At 35.7% G+C, this 24,078-nt stretch overlaps 1 protein-coding gene across 1 annotated transcript in view; it reads left to right on the plus strand.

Annotated features, from left to right (window-relative positions):
• The window catches only part of LOC121406112 (protein PAT1 homolog 1-like), a 59,361-nt gene that overhangs the window by 24,953 nt on the left and 10,330 nt on the right, over positions 1-24,078 (plus strand). The window contains exons 10-15 of the mRNA XM_041597128.1: positions 409-541; positions 1,310-1,410; positions 5,536-5,747; positions 8,018-8,219; positions 9,587-9,748; positions 11,338-11,429. Coding sequence (XP_041453062.1) covers positions 409-541; positions 1,310-1,410; positions 5,536-5,747; positions 8,018-8,219; positions 9,587-9,748; positions 11,338-11,429 — 902 coding nt within the window. The remainder of the gene's footprint in view (positions 1-408; positions 542-1,309; positions 1,411-5,535; positions 5,748-8,017; positions 8,220-9,586; positions 9,749-11,337; positions 11,430-24,078) is intronic.

Genomic DNA, 24,078 nt, shown 5'->3' on the forward strand with positions numbered 1-24,078 from the left:
AATCCATTCTTCCATCATACAAGAATGTAATCACCCAACATAATAATACATCATATCATTCATGCACTCAACCTTTAATATGAATGATGGCATCATAGTGTGAATGAATGCAATCAGTTATGAAAATGAATACAATCATATTTATAAAGGAATGCATCAGTCATATACACAAAAATCTTCATAATCATGCATCGATGCACTCAGTCATGTGTATGAATGCATCAATCATATACAGTAATGTGTTAACTATAGATGAAATCTGATCTTTCCAGGTTGGAGCATGGTTGTTACCAAGCATCTCAATGGAAAATTCTATTGCTCTCACAATTTGATTAGGGTTAGGGTTATGGACAGTTCGTTTGGTCTAATATTCAAACATACTTATTATTTTTTTGTTGCATTGATTAGAACTTTATGGCCAGAAAAGCTGCAAAGGAGAAGGACAGAGAGGAGAGTGGAAAGAACAATGTACAAGGAAAGGATGGAAAGAAGGAGAAGAAACTTGTATTGCGCCCTCTAGAGAGCAAAGCCTACCAACCAGGTTAGTATGGCTTGGTGATTTGTTTGAAATCTTCACTTTGACTGTGTTTTCATAAAGTTGCCTTACTCATACCCACAAACAACCTTTGCATTATTCAAAGATAAATGCCAGTTGTGGTAACGATCTCAATATGACTGTTTACAGAATGCAATATAATGACCACACAAGTGTCTGTTTATATGAATAAAAAATATGTGCCGAAGTATGCTGGAAGAAATGGTATAATTGCTTAGAAATAAGCAAAATTAGCGCGGATTCGGGCACTTCCTGCGGGTCTTTATTCCAGCAATATAATATACACTGTCCCACGTGTGCCTATCTGTGTTGATGATCTTCAGTGTGATTGTTTTTCAGCTTAGATTTTATGATTTCACAAAGTGCAGTTTATGTAACTTCCAGATCTAGATCGACGATGATATAGTAATACTTAACCTTTGTTTTACAGACTTTCTCACGAAATCAGTGTTTTACTGCAACTACTGTAATTTAGCTTTAAAATTGGAATTGTCAATTTTTTAAAATTCAAGAGGAATTTTGAAATATTTCTACTAAAATCTTGAAGATCTCTCTTTATTTGATACCTTAATTGTACATCAGCAATTCTTTTTCTTTCTTTTGTTAATTACAAAGTGGATATGATGTCATATTCTGTCTAAAATACTGTAATAAAGAGGCATTTTGCTCACATTTTTGTGTGAAAGCTATTTTGATGGTTATGAATTTGAATTCTTGTGTTTATTTTATGCCTGATTTGTCTTTTTCTCACAGCCCAATTTGAAGGTGCCCTTGGAAAGTTGACTTCAGCGAGTGTGAACAATCCCCGTCAGATCATTGATATTCACATTGATAACGCACCAGATGAGGAAGAGGTACGGTATGAGTGTGTAGTTATGTTCTCCTCCTCCTCTGTCTTCTTTCTCGTCCTCCCCCTTTACGTCCTGGGAGAGTTTGCCTCTGGAAAAGGAGAATCATTTTTCTTTGTGCTCCTTTAAAGAGATGGTCCGGGCTGGAATTATTTAAAGCTTAATAAAAAGATTAGAATTTACTGAGCAAAATGCCGAAAATTTCATCAAAATCTGATAACAAAGTTATTGAATTTTAAAGTTTCGCAATATTTTTTGAAAACAGTCGTCATGAATATTCATTAGGTAGGCTGATGATGTCATCCCCACTTGTTCTTTTGTATTTTATTATAAGATTTTAGGTTTATTAAAAAAAAAATTTCCTCCAAGAACTACAAAAATTTGATTGGCAAATGATTTAGTGCATTAGATATTTATTGCTGCAACCTATTTCATTATGAGGGAGACATATTCACACAAGTATGAAATAATGAAAAAAATATGATTTTATGTAATATCATAAGAAAACTGAAAGTGGAGATGTGACATCATGAGCCCACCTAATGAATATTCATGACTACTGTTTTCACAGAATATTGCTTAACTTTAAACTACAAAAAATTTATCACTTGTTATCCGATTTCGATGAAATTTTCAGCATTTTACTCAGTGAACTCTACTCTATGTATTAAAATACATGTATAAATATTTTCAGCCCAGACCATCCCTTTAAAGGAAGTATAAATAAGCAACCTTGTATACCACCAGGTCAAGTAGTCAACTATTCCAATCTGGTTCAGGTTCTGAACCCATAATGCCATGTTCTGAGCGGTGTAGTATTTTGAAATAGGCCCAATTTCATGACGATGCACTACAAAAGGTCAAGTCCACCCAGAAAAAAGTTGATTTAAATAAACAGAGAAAAATCAAACATGAATAACCCTGAAAATTTCATCAAACTTGGATGTAAAATAAGAAAGTTATGACAATTTATAGTTTCGCTTATTTTTCACAAAACAGTTCTGTGCTCACCGTGGTGAAATGCAAATGAGAGAGTCGATGATGTCACTCACTATTTCTTTTGTTTTTTATTGTTTGAATAACACAATATTTCAATTTTTACAATTTTGACTATTAGGATCTCCTTTAAAGGACAAGTCCACCCCAACAAAAATTTGATTTGAAAAAAAGGAAAAAAAACCTAACAAGCAAAACACTGAAAATTTCATCAAATTCGGATGTACATAAAATAAGAAAGTTATGACATTTTACATTTTCGCTTAATTTCACAAAACAGTTATATGCACATCCTGGTCGGTATGCAAATTGGTAGACTGATGATGTCACCCACTCACTATTTCTTTTGTATTTTATTATATGAAATATGAAATGTTCTAATTTTCTCGTCCTTGTCAAGAGAAACAAAGTTTTATTTCTCCCTGAAGATGTGGAACTACCATAATTTAAAAGTTTATAGTTAAGTTTAGTTGGTCCTTATTGTCAAATCTGTAAAAAATGAAATATTGTATTATTCAAACAATAAAAAACATAAGAAATAGTGAGTGATGGATATCATTTATTTATTTATTTATTCATATTTCACCAGGGTAGCTCATTTAACAAAAGTTGATCTTCCATGAGGCCCTGGTTAACAAACAATACAACTATATACAATTAACCCTATCTAGGCCGGGGTTTTGGGAGTTCATATGGCCGGGGGGGGGGGGCCTCCCAGGCCCCCCTAAGATCTAAGCCGTCGACCGCGTGATCGCGCCGAAAATTGGCATGCTGGTTGCCTGGGACATAATCTCCAAGATTGTATAGTAATTTTTTTCGTGCGAATCGCTATTAAGTGATTATGCTAATTTGTGCGTAATTAGTATGCGAAATCATACTTTTTCCTCTAACTCCCTAAATAAAGCTCCAAATGTACTAATTTTTGGTATAGAAACTCTTTGTGGTGTTCTTAGCAAGTGTACATGAAAAAAATTGCGATATCAAATCATTTTCTGATGTATTTTATTGTTTTTGCAATTTCTTATGTATTTCTTTGTTTTTTGACCTTTTGTTTTTCATTGTTTTTTCAATGAAATTTGTTGGGGACTCTTCTGTGATCATAAAAAGCATAAAATAAATACATTTAGACCAGCAAAACTAAAAATAATCATACATTTATTAATTTTGGTTGAAAACACAATTTGCATTGACTTTGTACACGAAATCACGTTTTTGAGCAATTTTCGGTCTGACATGCACTTACATAATGTTGCGTAATTTCGAAACCACGTACCCGGGTGACGCAAAGTTGGTCTCAAAAGTTGCGCAAGACTTGAAAGTAAAAAGTCAGCGAGTGGCGCGGTCAAAAAATTTCGCGCGGCGAAAATATTGCGCGATTTGTTGAGGGGGGGCCTCCGAGGCCCCCCCGGCCTTGATAGGGTTAAAACAGTCAATGGTGATAATACATATACAGTCATCAGTCTATATGATATTATTAAAATACATGTACAGACGTATAAAGCATGATAAAGTGACTAAAGAGATAAAGTGATTATATAAAGTAATACATCAAAAAAAGAGATGATAGTTAATAGCATCAGTCCTAAAAGGGGGAATGGTATTGCATCCCGGTTGATCGGCCTAGGCAAGATTGAGGAAAACTAAAGAATGATTCATCCAATGATCTTGGGTTCAGCATCAATGGAGTCGGCTTCTTCATGTTCATTGAGTTCATTAATGGAAACAAAATGTCGGCAAATTTCAGGATTGAGATCTGGATAAATCTGAGTCAACTCTCCCAGATAGAATTCTGTAGAGGAGAGTCCATCAGGAACTGTATGGTGTACCTTAAGGATAAGATCCAAGGCAAATTTAACACTGTTATTTGTAGCCCATTTCGGCAGTTTATACTTGAAAGTAGAAGAGCCAGGAACTCCACTATATTTGTTTGAACGTGGAGGCTTAGTCATAGTTGTCGATAAGATGACTCTTCATAAAACCAAATACATGGGACCGGAGAAAAAAAAACTCGACAGATCATATGGAGAGTAGAATATGTACAAAACTAGCATCAAATCGAGTCTATATTAAATACAAATAAGCAATTAATGTTTAAGAGAAAACTAAGTAGTAGCACTTCGTATTTAATGCTTACCAGGTCCAGATAAATGTTCTAAAAAGTGAATTAGTTGATAAAACCAAAATAACTTCCGAAAAAATGTCTGACATGATACTTCTATAGGAATGCTGATTTTAATAGTGTCATCATCAACTCTCTCATTTGCATATCGCTGAGTTGTGCATTGAACTGTTTTGTGAAAATTAAGTGAAACTTAAAAATGTCATAACTTTCTTATTTTACATCCGATTTCAATGAAATATGCAGCATTATGTTTGTTGATTTTTCTCTATCTATTCAAATAAACAATTTTCTGGGGTGGGCTTGTCCTTTAATATATAAACTGTCATACCACAGAAGTTATGTTACCAAGTAGCAAACAAGTTCCTCTCCTCCAAATATTTTAGTTTCTCTTACAAATAAAGATATATTTGTAAACAGAAACTACCTTTTTTCTCTGTGTTATTGTAAAAAAAATAAGATTTGTTATTTATCACACACATTCTAATTGACAAATGTATTCTCAATATTATTAATAGTTATATCAAAAGGTATACTATAAGACTAGCTATTTACCACACACAGTCAATCAGATACCACACAGTGTCGATCAGCTCACTTCCTCTTTAACAGTTTATCAATCACCTGAAAAAAATTAGTCCACATTATTCATATTCCTTTTAAAGCAGATGCAAAAACAAATGGCACCATCTTGAATCCTCAACTACTCATACCTGGCCATTTTCCTGACCCATAATGCTAGTGTAGTCTAGTAACAAAGACTTACTTGAATGATAACATGCTAATTAACTACTAAATACATTTATACTGCAATAATTATGTTGACCAAGTAGCAAAACAATTACTTTTCCTCTCAGAACATTTTAGTTTCTCTATACAAGTTATTTTCTGTAGTTTGAGTAGATATCTGAAAATGTGTATTTTAAGACTATGTATTATAATTATTACATGATTATAACACACAGTCAGTGAGAGACCACAGACAGTTCACTCCCCCTTTAATACTGTCATAATAGGGAGGAAAAGCAAAGGACCATAGTCGTCGACGTCGGACACTCCTCGCCATCGAGCGCCTATTCAGCCTCGTCCTCGAGGTCGAGGATCTGGATTTGCTTGTCAGAGGCTTACCTGAATCAGATCGTGGACCTCTCTTGGAGAAAAGGAAAGGACCTATGATGAAACTGTGTGCTATGCTGAAAGGAGAAAAGGGTGATGGACTCAGTGAAAGGTAAGGTAGCTTTCATAAACTCACTTAAAGGTCAAGTCCACCTCAGAAAAATGTTGATTTGAATCAATAGAGAAAAATCAGACAAGCACAATGGTGAAAATTTCATCAAAATCGGATGTAAAATAAGAAAGTTATGACATTTCAAAGTTTCGCTTATTTTTAACAAAATAGTTATATGAATGAGCCAGTTACATCCAAATGAGAGAGTCGATGATGTCACTCACTATTTCTTTTGTTTTTTATTGTTTGAATTATACAATATTTAAATTTTTACAAATTTGATGATTAGGACCTCCTTGCCTGAAGCACAAAATGTTAAAATAATGGAATTCCACGTGTTCAGGGAGGAATGAAACTTCATTTCACATGACAATGATGAGAAAATCAAAATATTTCATATTTCATATAATAAAATACAAAAGAAATAGTGAGTGAGTGATGTCATCAGTTCCCTCATTTGCATACCGACTAAGATGTGCATATAACTGTTTTGTGAAATGAAGCGAAACTTTAAAATGTCATAACTTTCTTATTTTACATCCGATTTTGATGAAATTTTCAGTGTTATGCTTGTTGAATTTTTCTCTTTTTATTCAAATCAAGTTTTTGATGGGGTGGACTTGTCCTTTAAAATGGAAAAACGCTTGATGGTGTTTCATAAAGCTGCTCGTTTGTTGCCTTGTCAAAAGTCTGTCTTTTGTAAGAATCCTGGGCCCCTCGTACAAAGATTGACAATTGATCTGATCAATCATAACTATGGAAGGCCAGCAACATCAACATCTAAAATGCAAATTTGTTCAAAATACTTTCTAGATATGATGTATATTCATAGTTAATAATAATAATACATATAATTTATATAGCGTCTTTTCCATTTTGATTAAATGCTCAAGGCGCTTAAGAGAGTAAGACATAAAAGTAAAGAGAACTAAGAGAAGTACAAAAAGAGGGCAAATTTAAAAATGAGGAAAAATTACTGTCTTCAAACCTAGTACCTGCTGGTGAACAAAAGCGATTTTAGGTTGCCCTTAAAGGATGTTGCAGAGTTTGAGTTCTTCAGCTCCTGTGGTAGTGAATTGCACAGGGCTGGTCCGGCATGAGCAAAGGCTCGATCGCCCCAGGATTTTTTAGATAGTGGGATATGCAAGAGACTAGATTGGGATGATCGCAGTGTGCGTGCAGGTTGATAGCGGTGTATAAGAGATTTGTTGTAATCGGGTGCGGATCCATTGATGATATGATGGACCAAAAGTAGAATTTTGAAAACTATGCGATCCTTTATGGGCAACCAATGGAGGTCTTTAAGAACAGGAGTGATGTGATCGCGTTTATTTGACAGAGAAACAATGCGAGCTGCTGAATTCTGAAGTTTTTGAAGTCGGGTAATTTTGGAGTTAGGTATATTAAAGAGAAGACTATTACCGAAATCGAGACGTGAGGAAATGAGTGAGTGCACAAGTTTCTCTGTTGCAGAACGAGTTAAATATTTTCGAATGAAACCAATGTTGCGCAATTGATAGCGGACAGATTTACAAATAGTTGTGACCTGATTTGACATTGACATTTGGGAATCAAAAATGACACCAAGATTGCGGCATGAATCAGAGAGAGGAACAGGATTACCGGCAATGAAGATGGAGTCTATGTTAAACAATCATCATGCTCTTGAAGATTCAGTGCGATTCTCTTTGTTTAAGATAAGGAGATTGTGCAAATTTCCTGTAGAAAAAATTATGGTATGGATGGATTTTCATAAGGTTGAGATTGATTGGATCAGTCGTAACTCTTTGCAAGACGGGGCCCTGTTGTAGGACACTATGCTTCTTTTCATAGCGGCTTTCCTGCATTGTTTTAATAAATTCAATTAAAATATTTATTCATTCAAATTCAAATAGGTTAAAAACATATGTACAATGCAAACAATTAGACATGCATAAAACAATACAGAGTAAAACATATGAATAAACAAAACATTGCCTAAATAGCAGAATGTGAGGGGAGGAAAGAGGGAAGGTGGGAAGAAAGAAGGGGAGAGAACAGGATCCGTTTCATATAGCCTTGCTATAATAACAAATGCACAATTTCTATAATTAGTTTACTATCAGCCAATCAAATCAACCGACTTCAGTAGCTTTTAACTGTTATTGCAAGTATGTTATCATAACAAGTCTGTTGACACAGGGCCCCAGAGGAACATTAGAATGACGTGATCGACCAAACGTTAGAAAAATAATAAAATAATGCCAGCCTTCTATTTTTTATGTGTACAGGACGCCCAGTTCTCTGTTCCATCAGATCCTTGGTATCCGTAAGGGGCGTAAGCTGGTGAGCCGGATCATCCCACTCCTCGGAAAGGAGGAGGCGTTTCCTGTGGTTGAGACTCTCTTTGCCGACCTCACCTATGTCTTCAAACAGGAGGCTAAGGATCTGAAGAGGGATGCAATCGAAAGTCAGAGGGGGAGGTTAGATGAGGTGAGTTTACCCAAGACACTGAAAAGCTCATGAGGGAATAGGAAGGGATTAGCATGGGGTAGGTAGGGGTGGAGACTTTCCCCCTGATGGAGACTCTCTTTGCTGATCTCTCCTAAATCTTCAAACAGGAGGCTAAGGACCTCAAGGTGGATACAATAGAAAGTCAAAAGGGGAAGGTTAGATGAGGTGAGTTTACCCAAGACACTGACAAGCTCATGAGGGAATAGGAAGGGATTAGCAGGGGGTACGTAGGGGTGGAGACTTTCCCCTGGTGGAGACTCTCTTTGCTGATCTCTCCTAAATCTTCAAACAGGAGGCTAAGGACCTCAAGATGGATACAATAGAAATTCAAAAGGGGAAGGTTACAAAAGGAGAGTTTACCCAAGACACTGAAAAGCTCATGAGGGAATAGGAAGGGATTAGCATGGGGTAGGTAGGGGTGGAGACTTTCCCCTGGTGGAGACTCTCTTTGCTGATCTCTCCTAAATCTTCAAACAGGAGGCTAAGGACCTCAAGATGGATACAATAGAAATTCAAAAGGGGAAGGTTACAAAAGGAGAGTTTACCCAAGACACTGAAAAGCTCATGAGGGAATAGGAAGGGATTAGCATGGGTAGGTAGGGGTGGAGACTTTCCCCTGGTGGAGACTCTCTTTGCTGATCTCTCCTAAATCTTCAAACAGGAGGCTAAGGACCTCAAGATGGATACAATAGAAAGTAAAAAGGGGAAGGTTTATATATGACACTGACAAGCTCATGAGGGAATAGGAAGGGATTAGCATGGGTAGGTAGGGGATGAGACTTTGCCCTGGTGGAGACTCTCTGTGCTGATCTCTCCTAAATCTTCAAACAGGAGGCTAAGGACCTCAAGATGGATACAATATCAAATGTCCCCCCTACTATTTTAGGTCTTTTATGATGGAAAGAAATGCATCATTCAAAATCAAAATAAAACATGTATTTTGATCGAAATGACCATACATTTGGGTGATAACCTTTTTTTTTTGCTTGTCAAATTTTCAGCCCCTGGTCCCCCTACCGTTTGGGAGAGATTTCCGTTCTTGGGAAGGGGTTAACACTTTCTTCTTTTAAAGACCCTCTTTCTCCAAGCAAGAGGCTCAGGACCTCAAAAGAGATCCTGAAAAATAGCCAGAAGAGATAGATGGTGAGTCTACCCAAAACACTGGGAAGCTCACAAGAGGTAAGGAATGGGCAAAGAAGAAATTAGGAAGGGGTGTACATGGTGCTGAACCTTCCCTCTGCTGGAGACCCTTGTGGCTAATCTCTCTTCAAAGAAGAGGCTAAGGACCTCAAGTGTTCCATATTCAAATTGATTCTCTGAACTCCTTGTGATTTTCCTTTTTTCAGACGTTACCCCAGCTGTTTCCACCGCTATGTCAGGTAATCCAGGAGAGTAGTCTCATTGACCTGACCTCGCTGGTTGGTGACCTCCAATCTCAGATCCCCACGACCCCCACTGCCACACAACCCAAGGGGTCAGCAGTCATCGCTGGTGCTATTCAGAACAAGGTTAGATATCACTGTCATATTTATGTGTTGCATTAAAGATAAATTGCATTAAAGATAAATGAAAGTAGTTGCAGTAGATGCTGATTTTGCCAGAAAGTCTGTAAACCAAGATTAATTGTAATATATCATGGATCTACATGTAGGACTGGTCATGCTTACTATGAACAGACCTATGCAAATAGTATAATTTTTTGTTGGCAAACTCTGCACTGCGTATGTGCATCCCCTCAAACACCACTTACGTACCACCTCCCAAGGATGAGCACCTCCCATGCTCAAACTAGCCTACGCCCTTGTCATTCTATGATAAACACTTTAGGATTGCGTCCATCGATTTCCTTTCAAAATTAGATGTCCATTCCAGATCTCAAACAGCTTTAAATAGCTCTGTAGTCCTCATAAACTGTGCTAAAAATTTTTATATTTGCATTTATTGATCAATGGCGATTACATGTATCAGTGTTTTTTTGCAACTAGGCAGTTGTACATTTCCTGTATGAAGTCATTAACTGATTTCCATAATAAAATTGATCGGATCAATTGCAGTGCTGCCTACTTTAAAGAAAAAGTGATGATAATTACGATTTTCATGTCAAATTCTGCCATCATGCTTTGACCTTGAAGGTCAAGTCCACCTCAGAAAAGTGTTGATTTGAATCATTAGAGAGAAATCAGACAAGCACAATGCTGAAAATTTCAACAAAGTCGGATGTAAAATAAGAAAGTTATGACATTTAAAAGTTTCGCTTAGTTTTAACAAAAGAGTGATATGAACAAGCCAGTTACATTCAAATGAGAGAGTTGATGATGTCACTCACTCACTATTTCTTTTGTTTTTTATACAATATTTCAATTTTTAAGAATTTGACGATTAGGACCTCCTTGCCTGAAGCACAAAATGTTAAAATAATGGAATTCAACGTGTTCAGGGAGGAATGAAACTTCATTTCACATGACAATGATGAGGAAATAAAGATATTTCATATAATAAAATACAAAAGAAATAGTGAGTGGGTGATGTCATCAACTCTCTTATTTGGATGTAACTGGTTCGTCCATATAACTATTTTTTTTTTAAATAAGCGAAAATTTAAAATGCCATGACTATCTTATTTTACATCCAATTTTGATGAAATTTTCAGTGTTATGCTTGTTGAATTTTTCTCTTTTTATTCAAATCAAGTTTTTGTTGGGATGGACTTGTCCTTTAAATACTGACGCGATCTTGTTTTTTTTTTTCCTCATGGATTTATTATGGATTTACGCAAAAAGAGAGTACCAGAGATGTTTCTGGATCTGAACCTTGAAAAAAAAAGAGGATTCATATATTTCTTGTTAGGGAATCTGTTCTTGATATTACCTCTTCCCCAAAATGTATAATTCCGTGTGGCGCATATATGAAATTATGACTTTTCTGTCAAAATTATGACTTTTCTGTCAAAATTATGACTTTTATGTCAAAATTATGACTTTTGAGCTTCTGGATTACTACTTATTACTTTTAAAGTTTAGCAGCTCTGCAATCACATATCTTTGTGACATGTGGTCCATATTTTACTTTTCTCTACTTTTTATGTTTTGTTCTTCAGCTTGGTGTATCTATTGTTATGTGTATGTTGAACCGTGCTGAGGAAGTTTATACGTCAACTGCGGAAGAATCGCCACCTTTTCACACGCAATGGTAAGTCACTTTACAGTGCACCATGAACCAAATTTGTGACCCGGGGCCTGTGACACAAAGCAAAGCGATGATCGTAGAACATTTTTCAATTGCTAACCTTGGTGTTACGAGACCCAGGCATGGCAAAATCCACAAATAGTCGCCAGAAATGAATTTTCTGGTAAACATCCCTACCGAAAGAGGGTGTCCTCAGTTTTTAACTGATACCACTACCAGGGTAGGAAATAATTTTCATATTTTAGGGGCTATTTTTTGCCACATCTGGGCGATTGCTGAAATTTCGGGGCTATTTCTTTCATTTAAAGGGCTAACTTTTTCCCCAACAAGCAGTTATGCTGTGTCGTTATTTGGATGCATGTAGAAATTTGATTTTCTTAATGTTCTTGAATATTGTGTGTGACAGATATTAGGACAACGTTAGGAAATGGAATGCTCCAAAGCATTCCATTTTACAAATTGTAGGGGGGTGATATTGGTTGCCATCAGGGTGAAATTGTCTGTTGTTCCTGTGTACTTTCTACACTGCTCACTATTATTGGATGAATCAAACCCTCACTACAAAGAGAAGAATGTTCATTTCCACAGGATGTTCTTTTTTTTCACAAAGAAGGGATTATAAAGAGCTGTCAAGAAGTACTGGTTTTCAGTAATTATTACTGAAAATGAGAAAAAATACTGGTAGTTTCAGGCAAAATACTTCTTTCTAAGGTTCAGTTGTATGTGTTGTCTTGAGGTATTTCTGTGAAAATATTGATTTCTTCACCAACCTACTGATTTTCAGCCTTTAAAATACTGATACATTCTTGATCAGGTTGGCATCTCTGTTTATAGTTGACAAGTGAACTGAAGCACACTTTACCTTTCAACTGTTTTGCAAGGGTTACAAAGAGAGGATAAGAGCTCAATGAAATATTCCTTGAAGGGTCATTCAATTAGCTTTTCAAAGTGGCCACTCATCCTGTTCATGATGTAACAGTGACAAAATAAAGTTGTTTAATAATAAGTGGATTACCTTGGTTTTCAGGAAGAAGAACAAAATTGCAACGTAGTTTTAGAAAAGACAAAATATGGGCCGTATTTAATCTACGAAAACAGCTGTTCGGGTTTGTTGGTACTGTATGTATTTTTTTTAAAGTGCATAGGAAAAAGTATATTCTTTCGAGAAATATTGTAAGTGTAAACTAAAGTTCATTTGTGCTGACCGAATCACTGTTAATGTCCTACTGAAAATTGCACAGAGCGATTTTCTGTTGGTTTTGCCACGTCAGGTCACATTTTCTTTGTCATGATGATCAGGGCCCTGTCTTACAAAGAGTTGCGATTGATCTGATCAATTGCAACTATGGAAAGCCAACAACATCAACATCTAAAATGCATGTTGGTTCCAAATATTTTCTAGATATGATGTATATACATGCACTCATCCTTTTCTTGCAAGTTCGGTGTGTGCTTTTCTTTGCTTGCAAAAGACATTGAGTAAAAATTCCTGCAAAATGAATTATGACATTGATGGCTTTCCATAGAGTTACGATTGATCGGATCAATTGCAACTCTTTGTAAGACCCAGGATATTGATGAAAAAGTAGCGAAATGTTGATGGTGATGGTGGTGGAGATGATTATGTAATGATCCTGAATGATGATGATCATAGTAGAGATGTTTGTGATTATTATGATGATGGTGATGGTGATGATAGTGATTAGGATAATGATGATGATGATGTGGAGGAGCCGTGGTGTAGTGGTTTTGACTCTCGCCTTGTAAACAGAGGGTTGTGTGTTCGAATCCCACTGCGGTCTGGCGTCCTTTAGGAAGGCGTTAATCTACAATTTGCCACTCTCGACCCAGGTGCTAAATGGGTACCTGGTAGGATGTGAAAGGCATTGTAGCTTGTCCAGTACTGTGTGCGCCTCACCGGCAACTCACTGTAATACTCCCCAGGGAGTGGAGAATGTGCACACATTGTGTGCAGGAATGACTGATTGAATCCGATGACCGGGGTAAAAATATATCTATAAAGCGCATAGATGTATTAAGGGCTATATAAAAGTGGATTATTATTATCATTAGGATGATGATGTTAGAGGTGTTGGTGGTGGTGGTGAGGAGGATGATGATGATTTATGATGATAGTGATGATGTTGGTCATTATAATGATATCGATGACAATGATGATGATGATAATGATTTTCATGTTTGCATTTAATTACTTTCCCCACAAAAGTCTGTAAAAAGGGTTTAATAGCTTTGGCTATTTTTTTTTAAATTGCAGAGCCCCAGTACATTTACACAGTACGCACATCTCTTGCTTGAATGAATCCCAAACATCAAATGTTTTTTCTCCTTACCTTTTTTTTCATTTAATAATGATAATTATAAGAAAATACTAATATGATAATGATAATAGTAATAATGATAATTATAACAACCATAATAACAATAATGATTATTATAATAGTAATAATAATGATAATATACTGATTTACATAATATAACACAGAAGCTTCATTCTTCTGCGCTTTAAAAGATCTGTAGTGCTTGAAAAACAAGAAAATCAAAGAATATAAATGGAAATTGATGGAAAAGATACTAGGTTTTTACTCTTAAGTTTGAGCTTTCTACTGATGAAGAGGATCTACATGTAATTACATACGACAAGCCTTTCCATAGGATGACGATGATGCTGCTGATGATATGAACATTATTATGATGATGATTATCATGATGATAATATGATTAAGATTATAAGCATTTAGTGGGTTATTATTGGTCACTTTTGGCAAGTTTAATGTAGGCTATATCATTTTAAGTGTTTTTTTCAAACTCCATAGAAATCTCAATATATCATTTTGGGCAACTACTTGTTGGTTTTCGGATGGCATGTCACATAATATTAAGGCAGTTGGTGAAGGGGTGTCGGAGTTGAGAGAGAATGAGATCTTTAATATTTGTGATTTTTCTGAACTTTTTTTGTGGTTACTCTGCTCTTGCTAAATTATGAACATGGTTTTCAGTGGATTACTTCTGATTGATGTTTTGGCACATTGTGTTCTTACTTCTTTATGGGCCAATTTACAATAAAAAAAAAAATTGAACATAAGACCCTTACCAACAGTGAAGAGCAGGCACATGTACATGTAGACACTGGCAGATCTTGGGGGGGGGGGGGAGGCACATGGGGCTTGTGTCCCCCCCCCCCCCCTTTGTGAGCCATAATCAAACTTTTTAATGTAAATATTTTACACAAGTGTGCACTCCTTTTGAAAGCAAGGACTTTTTTTTTGGGGGGGAATGACCTTATATTTTAGGTGAAAACCTTTTTTTTGGGCTTGTCCATCGGGAAAATGTAAAATGCCCCCCCCCTTTTTTGAAAATCCTGAATCCACCCCTGTATGTATATAGAAAAAAATATGTCAAAACCCACATGCCACAAATCTCTCAATAGATTTAAAAATGTATAGTATGACTGTACATGTAGTCATTCTACAGATAGAGCTGTCAGGCTTGACCCGACACAGTTTAATGTTTCTGTTATTATTCATCAGAAACCTATACACTACCATCCTCGGACAAGGACGATTACTCCTTGAGATAATTGAAATGAAGCAATAACTTAAGAGAGGGTTGATATTTCACAGAACAGCAACTCCAATTCCTCCTGACTGCATTTAATCTCGCTATTCACAAGACATTCATTTCGAAGTCACTTTTTCATCCGTTATGCCCGTCACCTTCATGCTGTATGCGTTGGATATTCATTATTTTTGTCTGGGTTTCAATAAATAGCCCATTCTAATATTGGCAAGTGTCCCGAGGTTATTGCTTTATTGAAAACGATTCTTTTCTATTCCGGTTCTTCAAGAACGAGATGGGAAGGCCCGTATTGAAGATCTCCAATCTGCGTATCAATCCAGGGGTGTGTTCACACTTTCCTTTGCTGGATTAGGAAATGAAGCGCTCAAGGAAAGTTGAGTTTTGGATTTGGCAATGGCTGAAAATTAATCTTGGCCAAAATAGTATTGAAAAAGGGCATACAAGTTGAAATACCATGGGTAAATGAAAGGGCCAGTTAAAATGACATTCAAGGACTTGACTTTCAAGCAATTGTAGTATGCTGTGTAGTAATTCGGGTCCATGAAGTAATTTCAAGCCCTTGGCATTGGTCAGTTGGACAGTATACCCACCCCCCTCCTGCCCCTTCCCTCCTAAAAAAAAATTGATGAATCATATGAACCCAAATCAGTTTGTACCTTTATGAAGTATAAAAGTTGATAACTTTATCTGAGATTTTTTTCCATGGGGTGAACACTCATTATTAATCATAATTAATAATTTAACATGAGTACTTTTTTTTAACTAATAAATTATGAATTCAACACTGTAAAAACTGGTGTTAAAACTGACACCAATTGGTGTTAATAGAGGACCACACCCTGAGGTGTTAAAATTACACCCTAGAGATTGGACATACATGTAACACCAAAGAGTGTAAATGTAACAACCAAAGGTGTTGTAATAACACCTATAGGTGTTAAACTAACACCACCAATTTAACACCAGTGTAAAATAACTGGTGTGGTCATCTATGTACACCGGTTAACACCACAGTTTTTGCTGTGAAGATGTACATGAATAAGTTGATAAAACAACAATTACAGTATCGCACCTGTACAGGCAATAAAGTGGCATGAATTTACTAGAATGATAAACTGGTTCCCATGTGGTGTGAAAGGCACTATACGCACATCATTAATTTCATTCTGTAGTACATGTTAGTTTAGAGGAGGAAATGTTTATTTTTTACCTAGTCAGCCGATAACGGTTGACTGTAATTGCCTTTTTGTGTAGTCACGGCACTTTCCTGCCCAGAAAATGCCAATCTGTCCCCAAGTCATGTAGAAAATTGAGTACCTGGACAGAAAGTCAAGTAGATCTTGATCCGCCCGAGATGTTTTAGAATTACCTGCTGAACATTGTGTGAATTCTAATTCATTGTCGAATATATTGCATGTACGCCGCAGTATTTGTGTTATGATTCACAAGCTAAATGAGTAAAAGATCCATTCAAGTTTACAGACCATCTCTAGCATTTTACGGTTCTGTGTATCTTGTTGCTACCCATCCAGCGTAAAAAAACTATTGTATTTTGCCATTTTTGTGTCTATGCCTTTATGACAAAAAACAGTGGTTATCGCCATGTTCAGGCCGGATGAGGGCAGGGGTAATATTTCAAAACAGAAATGACTGTTGGACACTGCATGGTGCTCAACAAATACATCCAAGACAATTTATGTTAATTAGTTAGTAAAACAATTTTTTAAGAATGCAAGGAACACCATAAAATTTTTAAGCAAAAAAAATGAAAATAAAAGAAATAAATATTGCTGTTCAATTCAAAGTTAAGTGATTTGTTAGTAATAATTGCTTCTTATAAATAAAGTGATTTTTCAAAAATTACCAAGCACAATACAAATGAAAAAACCATCTAAACAATCAGTAAATACTCAAAATGTAACTACCGTACATAAAAACAATATTTATAATATATCAAAACAAATGAGACTTGAACATCTTCTTGAAGACATTTAAATAGAAGGACACTGTTTAAAGGGGGATCTAACCCAAATAAAAACTTTGTTTTTATAGGAAAAAGAATAATCAGACAAGTTGATAGGTGAAAGTTTGAACAATATTGGACAAACAATTAAGAAAAGTATGAATTTAAAAAAAATGTGAATATTGGTAATCACTATACCCATGGAGACTTCAGTTATAAGGCAATTATGTATTTTAATATTTTGGGCCAAACACAGAAAATGACCTACATGTACAACCCATTCATTTGAATGTCCTTGGGATGTGAAAGAGGGATATGAGAATTTATGAGAATATCATACACAATATCTGATCACTTGCTAGAGATTACCAGGATATGGGTTTTTTACCTTTTTACCGTGTGTTGTTCCCAAATTGTTCAAAACTAGCGGTGAAAAGAATAGCGTGAACACACCCCAGTTCAAATGTGAACAAAGCTGGTTGACCCGCCAGTGTTTTAATTGCCTGGGGGGTGTGCATCCCTTTCCGCTCTCTGACGAAAATAATTAAGCTGTCAGTTCTTCTTTGGAAGAAGTCACCAATGCGCCTAGAAAAATTGCTGCAGTGTCTCATTTATTATGAAAACTGAATTACCAAATGAACAATTGCCCAATTACTTTGCCCTTTTGGAATAGGTACAGAACATAATTTGTTATTGTCCCGAGAATTGTTAGATTTCATTACTTATCCTCTGTATATTTAATGTATTGATCAATATGTTTTGATTAAATGAGAAATTCACATGCTTTGCCTTTATAATCATGGATAACGTACCCCTATAATATCAAGCACGTTCCCCGCAAAGTATCTGGACTTTAGGTTGAGAACTGTGCAGGAAAAGATTTGGTGTGAAAGAGGAAAGAGCAATCTACCTTTTAACTCACTGAGGTGGAGACTTAATTGCCTTATTAGTAAAGAAGGTTCTTTTGCACCAGTCTGAAAATGCTGAAAATTATTTACTGCTTTGACACCTTATGAATAACAATGACCTCCCAAGAACTACGGCAGAGGGGGGGGGTCACTGCACCCGAAACGAGGATTCAAGGGCATGCCGCTAGTACACTGGTAAGATTTTGTGCAGATGTACCACATTTGATCGCTCTGAATAAACAGGGATTTCATTCCATGATTTCTGTGTTTTCTTTGTTGCCAATGTTGTCAACTGTCCAATGGGAGTGACCCCCCCCCCCCCCCCGGCGCTCTGGCCATCTCAAAATCAAACTTGAACAGCTTTTCAAATTCCAAGAAATATAAATTCCATAAAATGCTATTTCTCAGATAATGAAAACTTAGTTGATCCTGCATTTTTATTATGTGCAGCAGACAATATTTCAAACATTTGATTGTGAGAATCAATATTTTGAGTCTTCTTGAATAATGGTGAATAATAATAACCAGCATTTAATACTCTCTCCACAGTAAAGCTATATCACAGCATTTACAAACATATCAAACTCCTTAATTACAATACAAATCCATGTACGAAGGAGATGAAAGGAAAATGACTAATTAGAAAAGAGCTAAGTTTGTAGAGATTTCTTGAATTGATCTGTAGTTTTTGTGTAGTATTTGATGATTTGACTGAAGAGGGGATTTTGTTCCATTCTTTAGATGACGTATTGAAAATGGAAATTCATGAAAGTTTCATGTGTATCCTCATTATCCATGGCAGCTGCTTGCACGTGATGTCACAAAATCCACCCTATCCAAACACTCACAACTTTGTTATTCGTGATAGATTTGAGTACAGGATTGACTTAATGTCAAAAATAAAAATAAACAAACGTTGAGGGAAAATGGAAAAAAAATTAATTGGAGGTATTGCATTCTTTCCATGACATATTTCAGACAATTGTCAAGTAGCTCACATTGATATTTGAAATAGTAAAACATCGTTCAGTAATTTTATTTAAGGCCAATTCCACCCCACAAAAAAGTTGAATTTAATCAATCGAAAAAAATAAAACAGCATAATGCTGAAAATTTCTTGAAAATTGGATGAAAAATCAGAAAGTTATGACATTTTAAAGTTTTGCTTGATTTTCTAAAAACAGTTCTATGCACAACTCAGTGATATACAAATAAGAGAGTTGATGATCTTTCTCACTCACTATTTTTTGTATTTTATTGTTAGAATTATACTATATTTCATTTTTCACATATTTGACAATAAGGACCAACTTGACTGAACCATAAAATGTTAAAACAACAGTACTAATTCCACATGTACAGTGAGGAGAAAACTTTGTTTCACAGGACAAGGCAGGAGCAAATTAGAATATTTCATATTTCATATAATACAAAATAAATAGGGGATGACATCATCAGATCCCCATTTGCATACCAACCAGGATGTGCATCTAACTGTTTTGTAAAATCAAGCAAAAAATGTCATGACTTTCTTATTTTACGTCCAATTTTGATGGAATTTTCAGTACTAGGCTTGTTAGATTTTTTCCCTTTTTATTCAAAACAACATTTTGTTTGAGTGGACTTGTCCTTTGAGCAACCTGAATGTATGATAAAAATGATAATCTAATGTAATATCCTTACAACTTATGTGTGCTAGAGAAAAATTGGACACAAATGCTCAAAATCTCATCATTTGATGAAATACAAGACTAGAGATAACAGTAGATTGTTGTAATTTCTAATTCTTGTGTGTTATATGCTACCTGTTTTCCAAGCACAAATTGTACTCAAACTCCCGAAATCTCATCAAAGATGAAAAGACAAGACTAGAGATAAAAGTATTATGATCTTAATTTGCAATTCTTGTGTGTTAAATACAACCTGTTTTCCCATGGACAAATTGGACTCAAACTTTCAAGTCTCTTCCTGGATAAAAGTCAAGACTATAGACAATTTAGTAGAATGTTTTAATTTCTAATTCTTGTGTGTTATATGCATCCTGTTTCCCAATGGACAAATTGGACTAAACTCTCAAAATCTCATCTAGGATAGAAAGACAAGACTAGAGACAAATGATCTTGTAATTTCCAATTCTTGTGTGTTAAATATGACCTGTTTTCCCAAGGACAAATTGGACTCAAACTTTTAAGTCTCACCCTGGATATAAGACAAGAATAGAGACAATTTAGTAGAATGTTGTAATTTGTAATTCTTGTATATTAAGTATTTTTCCAAGGGCTTGATGCATTCGATGCCACAATATATTGCATGACTTAATTTACCCATACATTATTAAACTTAAACAACATTTATCCTATCACATTCCAGTCTTTACCTGCATGTTGTCCATGGTGTATTTAATCCATCAATAATCTCCAACTGCGATTGTTCTTCCATGATTTAAAATTATTCAGAGTGGACACAGGCATGACAGGTCAATCAGTTACAGCACTGCTGTGTCAATGTTCTTATTTGAGATGTTGATTGTGTAGATTAATATAGTTTGAGAGGAAGAGAGACAGAGTCAGAAAGAGAGACAGAAGGTGGTTTCAGACCACCTCGAAGTTCGTCAGTTCCAGGTATTTTGGTAATGTGAAAGCAAACTACACGTAATTTCCCCGAAAGAAAATACCCGCTAAATAGTAGGTACTTGGCGAAATTACGAGAACTTTCACGGGGATTTTTCCAAGGTCGCAGGTATTTTGGCAATGTGAAAGCAATTTACGGGAACTTTTAGCCCAGCTGTCGTTGGGCGCGGCGGCGTGGGTGGCTTCTGGGCTAGTGATTTTGAACCTCGCGCCTTGCCTGCTTATCAGACCATACTGCGCATGCTCGTAACTTCAGGAACTTATCCTGAAAGGGTATGTTTCAGGGCGGTGTGAATGCAGGAATAATTAATGGGTATTTTTTAGCCTAAAAAGTTCTCGTAATTTAACAGGGATTCTTGTGATCAAGGTGGTTTGAAACCACCTAGAGATACAGAGATTGGGGAAGAGATGGATCTTGGGACCCTTGGGAGAGAGGTATTAGGGGACTCCAAGATAATGCTCTAAATATTCATTTCCTCTTTCCATCCATACTAAAGGCCTAAGTTTAATACAGATGTGTTTGAAATAGGTGTTAAAGTGCCCTTTGAAGAAAAAAATGATCAAGAAAGGGCATAGTTTGCACTCTGCGGGCACAGACCCTCATTGGAACTTTGATCAACAAGTGTGCCTCCATGCAAAGACTAGCACATACAAAGCCTTCAGTACAGAAGGCATGAGTAGAAGGCATGAGTAGGCTGCACATTCAGACCCTTAAGGGTTTGCCCAGCAGACTAGAAAGGGCATTGGATATCTGATATACATGTACATGTAAAATTCATATTTTCACAAAAATTCAACCAGGTGAAATTAATTTTAAAAGTCATTTCATCTTTTTTTTCAAAAATAAAATGTTCAGAATTTTAGAGTCACATTGATATTGAGCAAATCTGATTTTGATTTGATTTATTCATTTACGAACAATATTCACATATTTACAGATTAAGGAAAAAAAATTGCATAACAGTTACACATGTACAAATACCATGGTAAATGGGACCAGAAAATAGCACAAGTGCTAGTAGAGCCTGACCCCCAAAATTTTACAAAATGCATATTTAAGAAGGAAAAAATTGCAATATACTCCTTGTAAAGGGTTATCAACATTTTTTAAGTATCTTAATTGTAATTAGACTTACATGTTGGTGGTGTGAATTTGTGAAAACAAATATTTTTTTGAGAATTCCTAAAACCTGTTCATGATTTCTTCAATTTTATTTCAATTGGTACTTTATTCCAGAAATCACTACCTAGAAAGGAAAAAAAATGGCCTTGAGATGTTTTTAGTCTTGTAAGATTTACTTGTTGGCCTTTCTTCTGTCTAGTTGGATAATTGTGCTCAATTAGGTTACAATAATCTGCTAAAGAGTAAGGTAGGTAATTATTCCGCAGATCAAGGTACATACTGATAGATTATGCAAATCTTTAAATCATTAAATAAGGGCGAGAAAGCCGAGAATGAGCTTGCAGTGACTAAAGGTTATTGCACGCACTGCACTTTTTTTGGGAAAGATATACAATTTAGGCTGCTCTTGTTCATGAATGTATTCCCCCACACCTCAATGCCATAAGTGAGATGTGGCTCTAAAGCTTGTGTAATAGTACCAAAGTAAATTTGGGTACGAAATGTCATAACCGGAACAAATTCCTATTTTTGTAACGTATACTTGAGTTTCATCTGTATATGGCCTTTCCACGACAGATGCTTATCAATTATTATACACAAAAGTTCATCAACTTCTTCCAATTCCTCTCCATCTGGTCTAATATGACCATGCAACTTAACATTCCTTCTTCTACTGCTAATTTACATAAATTTTGTTTTCATAGAGTTGATAGATATTAATATAGAGCTCTATTAATATTTTCAACACACCATTTTTGTACTTTATATAGTATTTATCTCATTGGTATCACTTTCATCCTGTCCAGTTGGAAAGATGTGAAAAAGATAATGAGTCGTCAGCAAATATCAAAGCTACTATTACAAAATTTGAAAGTGATGGAAGATCATTTATGTATAATAGAAACAATGTTGGCCCTAATACTGAGCCTTGTGGACAACACATATTTCCCTATGTTGAACAAACTGATATCTGCAAGCAAGATAGTCTTCAATTCTTTAGACAGGGTCTCTGTTTTCCACTCCATTTTCCATCATTAATGTCCTGCGGAACAATGAAGAATAATGATAATGAAAATATGAATACTACTATTACTACTACTACTACTACTACTACTACTACTACTACTACTACTACTACCACTACCACTACCACTACTACTACTACTACTACTACTACTACTACTACTACTACTACTACTACTACTACTACTACTACTACTACCACTACTACTACTACCACTACTACTACTACCACTACTACTACCACCACCACCACCACTACTACTACTACTACTACTACTACTACTACTACTACTACTACTACTACTACTACTACTACTACTACTACTACTACTACTACTACTACTACTACTACTACTACTACTACCACCACTATTACCACTACTACCACTACCACCACCACCACTGCTACAAATACTACTACTACTACTACTACTACTACTACTACTACTACTACAACTACTACTACTATTACTATTACTACTACTACTACTGCTACTACTACAACTACAACTACTACAACTACTACAACTACTACTACTACTACTACTACTACCACTACTACCACTACCACCACCACCACCACTACTACTACTACTACTACTACCACCACTACCACTAATATTACTACTACTACTACTACTACTACTACATGTACTACTACTACTACTACATGTACTACTACTACTACTACATGTACTACTACTACTAAATAATAATAGGAGTAGTAGTACTAGTAGTATTAGTAGTAGTACTACTACTACTAATTATAATAGTATTAACAATACTAATGATAATCTGGAAAAAGGGGAGGAAATAGTGTTAAGTCTAACAAATGTTTTTTTTTACATCATTCAGTGTTAGCATGTACGTGGCGTGGATATTCATGATGTTTCAGATGAACAGTTGAAGTTACAAGATTGCTGTGTAAATGTCCTGATTGAAGATATTGATTCTGTAAATACACTTAGTGGAGCGAATGAAAGATGATGCAGGGTCGGAGATGATATAGGAGAGGGGAAGGGGAGAATGAGATAGACAGAGAAGGGGGGGGGGTCCGGTGAGATCGATGGGATGAGAAAGAGGAGATAATAAAGGGGGGGGGAAGGGAGGGAGGGGAGAGCTTGGAATTAGAAAAAACCCTCAATTCTTATTTTTAATTAGCATTTGAATGAAACGTGTAATTTGTCAATCTTTGATGAGGGTTATATTTTCAAATTTCACTTCTTGTATGCAAAAATTAGTGGTACCAGGGTATCTGAATGAGCGTAATTTGGTTTTAAACCGTCAGAAATCTGTTTTCTGCAGGATGAGCAGAAGTGAAGGTTCTTTGATGTCTTTGCAGTCAGTTGTCCCCAGGGGAGAGACTGGAAGATTGAGCTGTAAATAAATGTGCAAATATATGTTGATG

Source organism: Lytechinus variegatus, chromosome 19, assembly GCF_018143015.1.
Source record: "Lytechinus variegatus isolate NC3 chromosome 19, Lvar_3.0, whole genome shotgun sequence".
NCBI lineage: Eukaryota > Metazoa > Echinodermata > Echinoidea > Temnopleuroida > Toxopneustidae > Lytechinus > Lytechinus variegatus.